The sequence below is a fragment of the Sphaerodactylus townsendi genome, linkage group LG04, assembly GCF_021028975.2.
Source record: "Sphaerodactylus townsendi isolate TG3544 linkage group LG04, MPM_Stown_v2.3, whole genome shotgun sequence".
NCBI lineage: Eukaryota > Metazoa > Chordata > Lepidosauria > Squamata > Sphaerodactylidae > Sphaerodactylus > Sphaerodactylus townsendi.
In genome coordinates this window covers 29,361,015-29,376,560 of record NC_059428.1, presented here as the reverse complement: position 1 = coordinate 29,376,560, position 15,546 = coordinate 29,361,015, and the positions used below count along the sequence as shown (strand labels likewise).

At 41.8% G+C, this 15,546-nt stretch overlaps 1 protein-coding gene across 2 annotated transcripts in view; it reads right to left on the bottom strand.

Annotated features, from left to right (window-relative positions):
- Positions 1–4,030: 4,030 nt before the first annotated feature.
- SGCG (sarcoglycan gamma) overlaps positions 4,031–15,546 on the bottom strand; it is a 31,481-nt gene continuing 19,965 nt past the window's right edge. For both annotated transcript variants that reach the window (XM_048494316.1, XM_048494315.1), the window contains exons 2-8: positions 14,982–15,176; positions 14,465–14,566; positions 12,862–12,949; positions 12,186–12,311; positions 10,295–10,370; positions 4,897–5,020; positions 4,031–4,222 (exon numbers count right to left, since the gene is read on the bottom strand). In XM_048494316.1, coding sequence (XP_048350273.1) covers positions 4,052–4,222; positions 4,897–5,020; positions 10,295–10,370; positions 12,186–12,311; positions 12,862–12,949; positions 14,465–14,566; positions 14,982–15,176 — 882 coding nt within the window. In that variant the 3' untranslated portion in view covers positions 4,031–4,051. The remainder of the gene's footprint in view (positions 4,223–4,896; positions 5,021–10,294; positions 10,371–12,185; positions 12,312–12,861; positions 12,950–14,464; positions 14,567–14,981; positions 15,177–15,546) is intronic.

The window sequence follows — 15,546 nt, the reverse complement described above, 5'->3', positions numbered from 1 at the left end:
TGTTCCAGGCACCCACCATTTGATCACGTGGGGGACGCAGAAAAATGTGGGTTTATTTCAATATTTTTGGCATTTTTAGTGTTTTTAAGTTGTTGGCCAGCAGAGGGTGCAGTTTTTAGACTAGCGCAGGGGTCTGCAACCTGCGGCTCTCCAGATATTCATAGACTACAAATTCCATCAGCCCCTGCCAGCATGGCCAATTGTTACTGCTATTGGCCATGCTGGCAGGAACTGATAGAAATTGTAGTCCATGAACATCTGGAGAGCCACAGGTTACAGACTCCTGGACTAGCGACACCCAAATTTCAGGATATCATCGGGTGACACTCCTGCTGATACCAGCCAAGTTTGGTGAAGTTTGGTTCAGGGGGTCCAAAGTTATGGACCCCCAAAGGGGGCGCTCCTATCCCCCATTGTTTCCAATGGGAACTAATAGTAGATGGGGCTACCCTTTTGAGGGCCCATAACTTTGGACATTGAAAGTGATACTGTTGGGCGGGGGGGAGGGGGGTAGAGAGCCCAGATTCTCCCTTAAAAGTGGATTTAAAAGGAGAATCTGGGCTCTCTAGTCTAAACAACATTTAAAATGAGGCTGTTTCAGGGTAGATCCTCCCTCCCCAACAGCATCACTTTCAATGTTGTTTAAACTAGGGAACCCTGGGTGTGCAGATTTGTGAGTTGGGGCATGTTCTATAATGTGATGGTGACTTTGAGATGACTGGTGCAAAAAATCATTCTTTTGTTGGGGGGTGGCCGCCTATACAGGGGAGGGGGGTGCAAAACTCAGATTTTGCCCCGGGCTCCATTTTCCCTAGCTACGCTTCTGAGAGGTACAGCTTAGTGTCAACAGCATACTGATGGCACTTTACTCAACATCTCCTGATAACCTCTCCCAGCAGCTTCATATAGATGTTGAAAAACATGGGAGACAAAATTGATCCCTGAGGGGCCCCACAAGTGTGTGCCCATGGTGTTGAGCAAAAGTCTTCCATGACTATTCTCTGGTATCAGTCTTGGAGATAGGAGCAGAACCATTTCAAAGTGGTAACCCCAACTCCCAAGCCTTTCCAGGAGGATACCGTGGTCTATCGTATGAAAAGCCTCCAGGAGAACCAACTGGATTGCATTTCCCCCATCTTTATATGGAACTCTTGAGAGTTTTCCAGTACTATTAAATGCAGTCAATATGTTAATGACACTGAACTCTTTGATTTTCATCCAATCTGAGAGCTATGGTAAATGCCTTCGAAAAGTTCCTGGATACAGCTGAGTGGCCAGAAGACAATAAGCATATTGAAACTAAATTGAGACAAGACAGTTGGGTGGATGTCACATTATGCCAAGAAAAAGGTATAATAGCTTCACATGTTATATAGGTGAATTGTGTTATTCTATAAGGGCAGAGTATGCAAATCTATTTTTTACCTGCTTCATTGCTAGAGCCACAATTAGAAGCAGAGTTCTTTTGATGAGTTTGGGTTGGTATGTCATCTACAGTCGTAATGATCAGTAGTATTCAGCCACTTTTGTTTTGCTTCTGATCTGATTGCTGCAACATGTTCTGTGGTCATTCAGATTACTGTTTCAGTTAGTTCAAAAATACTGAGTTGCATTTACTAATTAGGATGTGCTTCAGGAATGCATTTCTAACTGCAATGGCTTCCTATATGCTTTGGAGCTCAATTTCAGCTGCTGATGCGTATTTCTAAAGTGTTGAAGAGCTTGAGCCCTGCATAATTTAAGAAGTATCTCCTTAATGAGTTCTTGCTCTGTGATCACTTCTTTCACTGATGTGAGATAATACAAATAGTCTTTATGTTCAGCCTTCTGGAGAAGAATAGCTGCTGTTTATATATAGAAGGCACATCCAACCATCCAACTGGAAGTGACACCTAGGTATATTGTATTATGCTTAGCATTATACCCAACTGACTGAGAGCCAAGGGATTGAAGAGCTCCATTATATTCTGTGGTGGAGGGCCTAATCCTGGAGGTGCTTTGGAATTTTGAAGACAGGGAAAAAGCTCCACCATGAAGGGGCGGCAATAGAAGGCCAGGACCAATCACAGAATGGCTAACATCACAAATATTGGGAGGTTGTAAGCCAAGCATCTTCCTATGATGCAATCAGCTATTTCTGGACAGGTGTTCCCTTCAGAGACAAGGTTGATACCTCTTGCATTCTTCTTAAGTGCCCCCTACTCAAGTGAGGTGAATGAAAGCCAGGGAAGGCTTCCAGGTAAAAACAAATGGGCAGCAGGAAATCTATGTCATGGTACCCATGGTTGCCATATTAGGGATCGCTGGTCTAAGGAAATCCCATATACTTCTTGCAGTTGCAAGTGTGAGAGAGGGTGATTCATATCCTTAGTTCATTGTCCAAGGGCTTAGAGCGAACTATCGTAAGCAAATAGGGATAATACCAGTGGTCTATCTAGTCCAGCATCTACAGTTTTACACAGTGGCCAAACAGTTGCCCTGGAAAAGCAAGAAATGGCACAAATGCCAAACTCTCCCCCACCCCACCCAGTTTGTTTCCTAGCTCTAATATTTGGAGATTACCTGCCTCTTAATATGCAAGATCCCTTAGGTTGCCGTTGGCTAGTAGTCCTTGATGGACCATGAATCTCCATGAATCTCTCTAAACTCTTTTTAAAGCTGTCTGCACTCACGACTATCACTATACACACATGCAGCAAATTCCTCAGTTTAATTACTTGTGTCAACTATCTGCCCTGTATCTCTTGCCCATCAACTTCATTGGGTGCCTTTGAGTTCTGCTAATATGGGAGAGAGGAAAAGATTTCTCTAAACCTCTTTCATGTCTCTCTGTAGACCTCTTTCCTTACTGTTCATAGGAAAAGTGCTCCAACTTCTTGATCATCTTGGTTGTCTTTTTCTTTTTTCTAGCTCTGTAATATCCTTTTTGAAATACAGCAACCAGAACAGTATACAGTATTCCAGATGTGGCTTCATTATAGCTCTCTGTATAACATTTACAAAATGGGTTGTTTTATTCTCAGTTCCTTTTCTAATTAACTCCAATTTCCCTGATGCTTTCATTGAACTATTCACTGTATCCCCAAGATCTCGTTCAATCTTTGTTTCAACCAGTTCAAAGCCCTACCAGCATAGATTTAACATTAGCCCCCATATATTTTACATTACTCTTAGCAACATTGTACTTCATTTGCCACATATTCCCACTTTCCCAGTTTAGTGAGATCCTCATGTAGCTCTTCACAATTGACTTTGTTTTTTACCATCCTGAATAATTTGGTATTATTTGGCCACTATGTTGGTGACCCCAAACAAAACTGTTCTTTGTAGAAGCCTGTTGCTTGCTAACCCTTTACTGCGAGAGCTGCCCGTTTATTCCTACCGTGTTTCCCCGAATATAAGACAGTGTCTTATATTAATTTTTGCTCCCAAAGATGCGCTATGTCTTATTTTCAGGGGATGTCTTATTTTTCTGTGTTCTGTTCATCGGGCATGCTTCCAAACAAAAACTCTGCTATGTCTTACTTTCGGGGGATGCCTTATATTTCGCACTTCAACAAAACCTCTACTATGTCTTATTTTTAGGGGATGTCTTATATTCGTGGAAACAGGGTACCCTCCTCTTCCTGTTGTTTAACCAATTCTTAATCTCCAAGTGGACCTTTTCTTTTATCACCTGGCTGCTAACTCAGGAGAATTTGGCAAACTAACCTTGTCAAAAGCCTGCTGGAAGACTTACTATAGATGAGGACAAGCAAACCCCAGCACCCATGCTGAATTGTGGCACACCAGGTTATTTTGCTCAGCACAGAAGGCTAATTCTCTGTCCTATAGACCACCACAAACTCGGCTTAGCTTCCAAGGTCTGACCCGAAAGGGCTGGCCTGCATTATCCAGGGCAGTGCCTTCTGTTTTCTTCCAGTGGTGCACCACGTATTCAATAAAGAAAGATGGTTTTGCCGATCCTTTTCCTAACAGTAATAATCTACTTCTCGGTGCTCAAGAATGTTGCAAAAATTATCATAAGATGTGCAGTATTTGTAGGTGTTTATTAGCAGACACGACTATATTCTTGACAAGTAGAATCCACATCAGCCACTGACAAGTACAGCTTTCCATCTGGGCAGACACAGATCTCATAAAGGCCTTGAGAAGTACCAGATTCGCCATTGGTTCCTTCAGGCAAGTGGGGAAGTCGCACAGTCTGAGCATCAAGTACAAGCTGCATGGAAGAAAAGCACGCACACAAAAACAGTTTTGTTTACACAGCAGTAAATGAACTGTGACGTTTTTAAAAATTGCCAGTTATATGCCAGAAGTATCCCTTTGAGCCAATTTCAGCCAGCGGCAGAAGGAATGCCAATCAAGCGAGACATTTTAGAAAAAAAATCTATATTAAAAGATTAAGCAGAACCCATATAAATGGCCTCCTAAAAGTTTCCCTTAGTACCTTGCTACGCAAATTAAGGGAAGTTTCAATATCAATTTGTAAATGAAAGTTCAAAAAAAATAATGAGCTACTACAAAAGGGATTGATTGGAATTCATTATTAGCCAGATCAATATATGTCAAAGTATTAACCACCTTGGAAACAGAATCAGAATTCAAAGGAACAGGTAGCCTTCGAGCCCAGTAACACCCCAGAGACCAAAATGTTTCCAGGGTATAATGTCTCAAGAGTCAAAGCCCCCTTAGTCAGATACTTGGAATATAAGAGCATCAGAGAAATTTCAAATCAACCGTTAGCTCTTTGGGACCAGTCTCGAACTACTTTACTATATCAGAAACGTTATTTCCTGTAAGAGAGAAATAATGGTAATATATGTACTCAAATGACAGGTTCAGAAATATCACTTTAAATACCAATAGTAAAAACAAAGGGTTTTTAATTCTCACCATGCCGTCACTACTGTGGAACTTGATATCCTGATTAGAAAGACCCTCGATATTCCCAGTTTGTGTTTTAATATTAATCCCTCGTGGAGCATCCATCCTGAGAGACCGAGTTGGAGATTCTAGTCTGAAAGCAGTTTGAAAAAGTAACCTCTCAGTAAAAGGAGTTGAACAATTTAGCAAAAGACAGTCTTAACTGGATTAATTTCTGTTCTTGAGGTAGGAAATCATTCTCTGACTGGGTGATGTCCCACCTGGGAATGAAAAGCATGGCTATAGCAATTTCCTAGGGAGGAAGGGAGGACCTCCCAAAAAACCAGGAGGGAACCCTGACACCAACTCTATCCAACAGAAACTGTATCTGTTCCCTATATAAGGTGTCCTGCCCAGCTTAAACTGAAAAATGCACTGCAAGAACACACTGATACCAAGAACTGAGACTAGTGGGGAAAAGTCCTTTGTATTTACACAAATGTACAAAGTATATGGATCCACATCTATTCAGGCAATGATTTTCTCCCCTTGTGAATAAGGGGGTCAATTGTTCCTGGGATTCATGCATCTATGAAGTCTAAAGAGGCAAGTAAACTCTCACTGAAATTCATTTCAGGATCAGAGTTAGCAATTTGAAGTTCCTTACCAAGAATGTGCCAACCCTTTTGAAGACAAATGTTATTGTGGTTCCCTGACTTAAGACATTGAAAAAGACAGAAAACACTTCCTAAACAATGTATTGTTGAAGGCTTTCACGGCTGGAATCACAGAGGTGCTGTGTGGTTTCTGGGCTGTATGGCCGTGTTCTAGCAGCATTCTCTCCTGATGTTTCACCTGCAATCATCATCATCATCATCATCATCATCACTTCTTCTTCTTCTTCTTCTTCTTCTTCTTCTTCTTATTATTATTATTATTATTATTATTATTATTATTATTATTATTATTATTATTATTATTATTAATTGTATTTATAAACCGCCCTCCCCCGAAGGGCTCAGTGGCTGGCATCTTCAGAGGATCCTCTCCTCTCGTCAGGAGAGAATGCTGCTAGAACATGGCCATACAGCCCGGAAACCACACAGCACCCCACTTCCTAAACACATGGTACTGTCATGTATAATTCTTGTAGGTATAATATTGCCCTGGATATATGTAGGTATTTCTTTGGGTTGTTCGAGAGATGAGATAGAAGGAAACCATATGAACTTTTAAGAGGCCTATCCCTGATTGTATGCAACACCTATTTGGCTGGTGTTAACATCCCCAGAGCAGTGGTGGCAAATATTTGGCACTCCAGATGTTATGGACTACAATTCCCATCAGCTCCTGCCAGCATGCCCAATTGGCCGTGCTGGCAGGGGCTGATGGGAATTGTAGTCCATAACATCTGGAGTGCCAAAGGTTCACCACCACTGCCCTAGAGATTTGTGAAAGCCCACCCTTACCTGGATCATGGGGGCCAGAAGTTAATGAAAGGTTTGATCAGTTTTTAAGAAGGCAGGCCTCTTCCCAAAATGTTGATTTCCACAGTGTTACTTGGAGATGTTGTGTGCCACCTCCATTTCCAGTATCCCTTGTTATAAAGGCTTTGTATTTCAGTGTTAGAGCATCTGCTTGGCATACAAAGGGCCCCAGGTTCAATCCTTGGCATCTTCAGTTGAAAGGACCAGTGATTAGATAATGTTAAAGACCTTGACAATACTGACCTTGATGGACCAATGGCTTGATTCAGCATACGGCAGACTCATGTCTGATCATGGAACTAAAAGACTGAGTGGCCGATTACCACTGCTGGCTGTTCTCCACATTCACCTTGCTTTGGCAAGAAAAGTCGCACCAGAAGAGTACTTGCTTTTCCCGCAGAAAGTGAGAAGCAGGCACAGGGGAAGAGGAAGCGTGCCAGGACAAGAAATCTTGCCCTGACGTGCTTCCTCTCTTGGTGCACTGCAAAGAGAAAGAGCGCCAGGACGTCCTGACATGCTTCCAGTTCCACCACACTTCCAGCCCCACAGCGCACCCCAGTGCCAGTTTGTGTTTTACTAGCCAGTTTGTGTGTGTGTGTTTTTTCATGGAGACAGGATGCTCTCAGACAAAAACTTCCTATTATCTATGACAGAATATGTGGTGTACAGTACAAGAACAAATGTTTGTAACTGCACTGACTCCCAAGTAAGCTTTTGGAATTGTAGCCCGACAGCAAATTCCTAAAACAGACAATGATCTCTCCTTGTTCAGCAGCTTGAGACGGGAAATCGCCAGTACCAGAAAACACATTCCTAGAGATTGTTCTCTAAATTATCTTATGGTCTAACTATATCTGAAAAAGAGAGAAGAAGCCCTAGCAATACTGCTAATTCTGCTCATCAAAAGAATCCCTTAAATAAATTATCAATCCACCAAGCTTTACAAATCAACTTTTCACTGCAAGGGGAAAAAAAACTTTGAAAATCTGTAGTGCCACAAGATGGCAGAAAAGGACCATATATTTCAGTCTGTCTGCAATGTAGGCCTAATGTACTTTCTAAATGCAACAGAAGCACAACTTTTGTGTTTTAAGTCCCACTGATTTCAGCAGAAGTTAAGAACTGAAACTGGCATTTTCTATTTGCATATTCAAAATACTTCAAGTTTGCTCTGAGTTTTGACTATTACACAAGGAATTCATCTATGTTCGGTGTTTTCTTTTTGAAGATTCTTACCCACTCCCATCCCAAGATTCATACTGCAGCATAACTGGCTAGAATAACTGGGCAGAGTTTGTATATGTGACTAGTTTGCATTACAGACCACTCCAAACTTAGTTCACTGTTCTCAGATTATTTTTTATGATTGAAATGTATTGACTTAAAATAATCTACAAACATGCAAAATATGCCTCAGAAGTCCATTACAGGCCTTTAAATTGAAAATGCCATTTGTTGACACCAGAAAGGAGATTACCCTTTATGCTCAGAACATTGCAACAAGCTGAAATTTTGCACTTATAGACAATCATGAAAAGGAGCATGTGCATGTTGTACAGAAAGTGCAGGTAAAATAAGGTTTGGAAGTGTAGTCAGAGGAACAACGTGAAGTCACAAACAGAGTGGAAAGGGGAAAAAGCATCCTAGGAACTGGACAGCACTCTGATTGGGTAAGCTGACCTGCACTCTGATTGGTGGAGCAACCAGCTGACTAACAGAGGGAGAAAATATCTCTCTGAGAGGGAAAAGATTGAACACTTTTGGATTTGGATTCCTGTGTATTATCATCAAGTTCCTTTAGCTCTGCATGAAAATCTACCCTACGAGCAGGAATAATAGAGGTGGAATAGCAGAGACTTTCCACAGTGACTATAAATAAGGGGTGAGGAGGAGAATATATCTTCTGGGAGACAGAAGAAGAATTCCCAAGCCAGTTAGGAGGGGAATTATACTCAAAAGAGGATTCCCTGTCTGGTGTATCAGTAATCTGCTTAAGTTACCTCACATGGGAGATTTCTGGACAGTGGATGTCTAACAGTGGAGAGGCTGTGTGTACTAAAAGAAAGGGTACCAGCCTGTCAGAACACAGAATCCTTTTGAATCAATAAGTCAGTGACATCTAAGAGTAACTCAAGATAAAACTACACCTTCATAAGAAATATGACATCTAAGAAACTAGAAGCCCAAACCAGAGACCAGGGGGAGGGGGAGGAATCCACTACGGCATCAGCACAGGGTTACACCAATGTGGGTGTCCATCTCACTAGACTAAAGAGCAAATACACCAGCAGGGTGGGTGACTACATGGTTGTCACAAGTTCATGCTGCAACAGCGTCCAGTGGCTGTAAAATCTTGCACTGACGGGGTGGCAGTGGTTCAGGGACATGCCTGGAGGTGGAGCCAATTGCAGTACACTTCCAATGCTGACCTGCTACTCATCTGCTTCATCTTTGACACAAATAGCCCTGAGCATACTGGGATATGAAACTGGAGTCACTGTCTAGCCTTGCAGTGCTACTTACATTGCAGTGCTACTTACATCTGCAAACTTAGAAAGAGCACCTTAACATACAAGTGCACATTTGTTGATCCAGATGAAAACCCTCTAGTCTTGCATTGTCTGCTGAACCCCCATACTCTAGGGACAGAACTAGACTTTACAACTACTGTAAGTTTGTCACTGAAATGTAACCCCACATTATGAACACATGAAGCTGCCTCAAACTGAATCAGACTACAAGTCTGTCAAGGTCAGTGCTGTCCACTCAGACTTGGGGTGGCTCTTCAGGTCTCAGAAGGAGGTCTTTCAATTCACCCTCCTACCTAATTCTTTCAGCTGGAGATCACAGGAACTGAACCTGGGACCTTCTGCATACCAAGCAGATGTTCTACCACCCAGCCACTCAGTTGTCTTCCTCAGAGTGTGGAAATATTTGACTTGATGATACCCTACTCCACTTGTACCCGGCAACAATAGAGCATGTATGTGTAAGTTTATGCAAAACTATAATTATTGGCAGGAGAGAGGTGTGTGTGTAAAGTGTAATCAACTGCAAGTGGCAACCCAATAAGGTTTTTAAGTCAACAGACTAGCAGAGGTGGTTTGCCATTGCCTTCCTCTGCATAGTAATCCTGAGATGCCTTGGCGGTCTCCCATCCAACTGCTAGCCAGGAGCAACCCTATTCAGCTTTTGAAATCTCACAAGATCAAGCTAGCCTGGGCCATCCAGTTCAGGTTGCAGGAGAGATACACTATTGATATTTTCAGCAGCAAATTTATGTTTTGTTATCATAACAGTAGCAACAAACACAATCATTCTGATACATTAAAACAATCCTAAATCTTCTTGTATGTTTTTATAGATATTCAGATTTTTTTCCTTGACCCCTTTGATTGATAATAATGAGATTCCAAAAGAATTAGCCAATACACCTTGATGATCTTAAAAGTTCTTGTGCCCATTATTAAGCACAGGAAGCAAGATGAAATATTAAGAATCCTCTTGGAACACAGCAATGACTTTGCATCGTCCTCATGTTTCTCATTGACCTATCATAATAATTTGATTAAATGGATTCAGAAGTCCTGAGTTGAATGCCATTGAGAATATTTCAAATTAAATTTCCACTATGACATATTAGTTTACTTCTATTTATTTCCTTCGTTTATACCTTGCCTTTCTCCCCAACAATGACTCAAAGAAGCTTATATTTTCTTCTGTCCTCTATTTTGTCCTCACAACCATCCTGTCAGGTAGGCTGAGAGTATGTCTGGTACATTCATGGCAGAGGTCAGATGTAGACTTCTTGATCTGTATTTCTGTCTCTCAGCCACAATGCATCACCTGGTTATACAAAACGGTTTTGGCTAACACAACCCATGGGTAACTGGATCTTTTTAAAAATAAAAAGTGTAGTTACTTTTAACACATACTCTTACCTAAGCTCTTTGTTAAAATCTTCTGCTCTGATAAGGGGCGTTTCCACGGAATGTTCACAAAGAGCTCCTTCTGGCCCTGAAACATAGGAACAAAGAATTACAGAAAACATACACCGACTCAGCCACAAGGTGTCAAAGGTAGCAGACTGCCTTCTCTTTTTCTCCAATATCCAACTGTTGTAGTCATAGAAAGGGACAGTCACTCAGGACTTGAATACATCAAAGCATTGTTATGGACAGAACAATTTCCACCTGTGGAGCTCAATGTTGTTGCTTCCTCCTCTGCAGGCCAAAATGCCCCCAAAATGCTGATCCAGGAGGAGTCACAGGTGGAAGTTGTTCTATCTTCTCCACAAGATCAAAGCCATAATAATTTTTTTTAAAAGAACCTTTAGGTTCTCTGCAATATATCGTCGAAGGCTTTCACGGCCGGAATCACTGGGGTGCTGTGTGGTTTCCGGGCTGTATGGCTGTGTTCTAGCAGCATTTTCTCTTGATGTTTCACCTGTATCTGTGGCTGGCATCTTCAGAGGATCCTCTGAAGATGCCAGCCACAGATGCAGGCAAAACGTCAGGAGAAAATGCTGCTAGAACACAATCATACGGCCCGGAAACTAATCAACACCCCTCTCTGCAATATGTTAATAAATATAGGCCCTTCATTGTCATGATGCACGCCGTATTATAGAACTCTGCTTCATAAAATCTGCTTCATATAGTCTCAGCTTCTTACTTTAAAGGTACTTCTGTCAAGAATTAACATGAAAATTATACAGAGCTTCTAAATGTATGATAAATTTATGCATGGCTTTTCTGCTACATATACACTTGATGTTGGGAAGTTTCTGCCTGTCATGGTTTTCCAGTCCAGGTAAATATGAAGAAAAATCCACATTTAGGAGTGTCACATATTAGAATAATATTGATCGCATGTTAATTGGAATGTGGTGGGTTACCAGAATCTATGCTACTGAAGTTCTTTGGATAGGGCACATTAATAGCTATAACAATGCAAAGACCTAAAGCACAGGGAAATATGCTGGAATATATTAACTTTTCAGGCAGTAAATATTATTCATATGAATACCAGCTAGCTTACTGAAGTTTAATCAAGTAACAGTTAGGCTGCCATTATCAACTAATTAATCACATTAAAACAAGTATTTCCATATATCAATAGAGATGTAGTTCTAAGAACATTTAGTGATTAACTACACCACAATAAAAGAGGAAACAGCAAATTTTAAATGCTTTTTACGTTTATTGTGCACCGCCCAGAGCCAGAGGTGGGATCCAGCAGGTTCTCACATGTTCCCGAGAGTAGGTTACTAATTATTCGTGTGTGCCGAGAGGGGGTTACTAATTGGTGATTTTGCCACGTGATTTTTGCCTTAGAAACACCCCTCCTCTCAGCAGTAGCGCGCAGAACCTGAAGCAGTCTAGCAGGAGGTGCACTGGCGTGCGTGGCAGCCTGCGCCTGCGTGCATTCGTTTCCCGCCCAAGGACCGGCGCAGCAGCTGCGTCCTTGCCACAGCCCCACTCAGGAATGCCCGGCCCCGCCCCCCGTCATGCCCCGCCCAGCCCCATTGGTGCTTCGCCACAGTTTGAATCCCACCACCTTGGGAACCTGTTACTAAAATTTTTGGATCCCACCCCTGCCCAGAGCCCTCCGGGGGTTGGGTGGTCTATCAAGTCTAATAAATAATTAAATAAAAATAAATAAATAAATATCTCTGAAAATGTCATGTTAAATTTATGATTACTGTGCGCATTATATAATCAATTCTGATTGCCTCTTGCCTGCAGGAGCAATTTTGTTTCTCTTTCAGATAAAAGTCTTCACTACTTCCTAGAAAATATTTTGCGCTGCTTCTTAGACTTGCATGCAAACCTGTGACTCGAAGTTTATCTGTACCAATTGCGACTTCATTTTCCTTCACTGTAAAAAGAGTCTTTCCATCCAAATTCATGGAGTTGATCTGAAACTGCTGACCATGGACTTCTACCATTTCAGGGCCTAAAAAGCACACCAAAAACAAGAAGGGAATACTCATCGTTTACATCTTCTCCAGCTATAAATGTATGTTGTCAATAAGATTATCATATTCTAAAATTAGTTGCCTATTTGCTTGTGATCTGAATGTCTTGATTTAATTAGCAGAAAAAGTAGATTTTTCCCCCTACCAATTGGCAAAGAAAAAATAACTTGGGAATAATCTGTTTTGTATCCTGTACACAAAAGTGTGAACGTGAAGCTGAACTTTGCATATGTGAAGGGAGAGAAAGATGCTTTCCCTTAGTTCTATGGTCATATTCCAGATTTATTTTGATTAATAAAATAACCTTCTTTATATGTGTGTGGGTGTGTATACGTGCATGCACACACACACGCGCGCGCGCGCACACACACACACACACACAAGGTGTTGCTGTACAAGTTTAATCTGAGTATCCAAGATATTTGTATGACATCAGCAGCACCAGTTGGGCAGAAACACAACTATTAGTGTAACTTGGCATACTCAAAGCTTTCCAATGCAAATGGAAGAAACACAGGTTACACCTACCTACACATAATCTGCCTGTGACGTTCCCATCAGAATTGCGTGCATTTAGAGTAACGTTATGAGTAGACTGTAGAAGCAGTGATGAGTCCTGGAGAATTAAGAAGGAAAAATCAGATGTCTCTCAAAATGCCTACGATAGGCATAAGCTGTGTTGCTGAGCTTCTTTGCTGAGCAATCCAGAATCCCATGTATGGTGTGCTTTTCCCATTACCTCTTCCCATCTATGTTCTTTGGTCTTTCTGCAGTGCTTCACTATTAGCATTTTCATCCACATACACCCTGGCCCTGGAGAAACAAAGCCAGCCATTTCAAGGTTGTACCCTGGATCCCAGCATAGGCAAGGAAGTGGGTCAAAAGGTCATGATCAACCATGTCATATACTACAGTGAGATCCAGTAACACCAACCTAGCATCTGAAGTTTGTCTGTAAAGGCGACCAGCATGGTTTCACGGCAAGGAAAGAAGTCAAACTGAAAAGAATGCAGGACTGATGTGTCCTCCAGAAATACCCGTAGCTGTTCTGCATCTGCCTTCTCAACTACCTTACCCAGAATTGATAAATTCGAGATTGGGTGGTAGTTAGCAAGATCCTTTGGACTTAAAGATGTTCTCTTCAATAACAGGCATACCACTGCCTTTCTTAACCTCCCCAGGGAGACTCCCTATACTAAGGAGGGTTGACAATTTCCATCAGGGGCTCTGTAGCACCTCACAGCTTGCCTTCACCAGCCATAAAGGGCAGGGCTCTAGAGAGTAAGTGGTAGGTCATACAGCCGCTAGCACTCAGTCAACATCGGACCGAGAAAACAGATCAAACTGGCCCAAAATAACACCAGAAGGAGCATCCAGTTTCCTTTCTGTTTCAATTGTCAGCAGGAGGTCATGGCAGAGCAACAAGACTTTATCTGAAAGAAGCTCACTAAAGCCAATTCATTAATTTTAGATCCCACTTGTAGGAATGTCAATGACCGAATCACGCTGAATAATTGCACTGGGTGTGAGCTTGTCAATGCAATAGAGGAAGCAAAGAATCTCTTCTTTGCCACCTTAACTGCCATCTCATAGACTTTCATAAGTGTCCTACAAGATATACTCATAGCTTCATTGTGATTTCGCAGCCGATCTCGCTCTGGCCATTTTAACTCCTTTTCATCTGCCTTGCCTCTGGAGTAACAAGGAGCCAGGTTGATGCGGGAATGAAGAGGGTGTCTTGATGACCTCAGACAGCTGGACATTCCAGTTCTCTACCAGCTCATTGATCAAACCACCAATGGGCTTTGGATCCCACAGAGCATTCTGGAAACCAATTGGATGCACGAGTCTCCATGGGTGGTTTCACCTGGATGGGGGAGGGGGTTTGGAATTCACCAGGCCTTCAGAACAAAGTGGCCTGACTATGGCACTCTATCCATAGACATTAAGGCCACATCCATCCCCATTCCAAATCTGGCACATTATCATTTTTGACATGTAAACAGCATTCTGTTTTAGATGACCTTTGGGTTTTCCTGATTTTTAGTCTAATCCTTCAGAAGTAAGTACCACTGAATTCAATGGGGTTTATTCCTAGCGATGCATACACAATATTGCAGTCTTATCTTACCTTTCTAGAGTGAACTTCTTTGGCATATAAAGGATATAAAAATTCTGACTCTCCCTCTAGGCGGACGCCTTCACTTCCAACATGCAGGTATCCCATTCCAATCTGAAATAACAACAGCAACAACATTTATGTGCGCTACAGTTCTTACTCAAATGATAACAAAAGATGACCAAAACTGCTATCTTCTTGTGATGGGCTTCTGAAGAAATCATCCCAGTATGATCAAGTTAGGGATCATTATCTTTTTATTAAGGTCGTATCTGGATATATCACACTAGCAGCAAACAGTACATTTCATTTGAGATTTGGTGAGATGTTCAGGAACATATATAGGTATTTCCAAAAAGTGTTCAGACTATAACTGTTTAAATTGTGGGGAGCGGGGTGGGGGGGGGGTACAATCTAAGTGTGAAGAGCCTGGAATGCAAGTAGAGCAAAATGTCCACTTTAAAGGAATAGATGTATTGCTAACTAGACATGACAGAAATGTCCGCAATTAAGAGAAAAGTACACTTACTGGCGAAAACCACATCACTTTAACAATCCAAATCATCAGAGCAAAATTCACTACAAGGACGATGAACAGAAGAAGGGCAAACAAGTAAAGGCAACGTTTCCTCCAGCCATAGATGCCAACATTGTAGACATATTGACTTTGTGGTCTCTCTAGGTTAGTACCTGGCGTTGTTGTTATATACTGTTCCCGTACCATCTGCAGGACAAGAGAGAAAATTAGATGATCATGAAATTATTGATTAGACCCAAATGGAAGACCAAAACCTTCAGTATATCAGTTTGCTCAAAGGAGGGGAGTTTTCCTTCAGTTTCCCCTTCACATTGTTGACTTCCACTTTTTTTAGGAGAAAACTGACAAGGAACTGCTGCAGTAAAAATCGTGCATCACTGCAACTCTAGCACTCTAGCCAGCATGGTGTAGTGGTTAAGAGTAGTAGACTCTAATATGGGGAACCAGGTTTGATTTCCCACTCCTTCACATGAGCGGCAGACGAGTGGCGTATCTGCAGTGGAGACGTGAGACAGATGTCCCCAGGCACCCCCATTTGGGGGGCGCCAAAAATTCA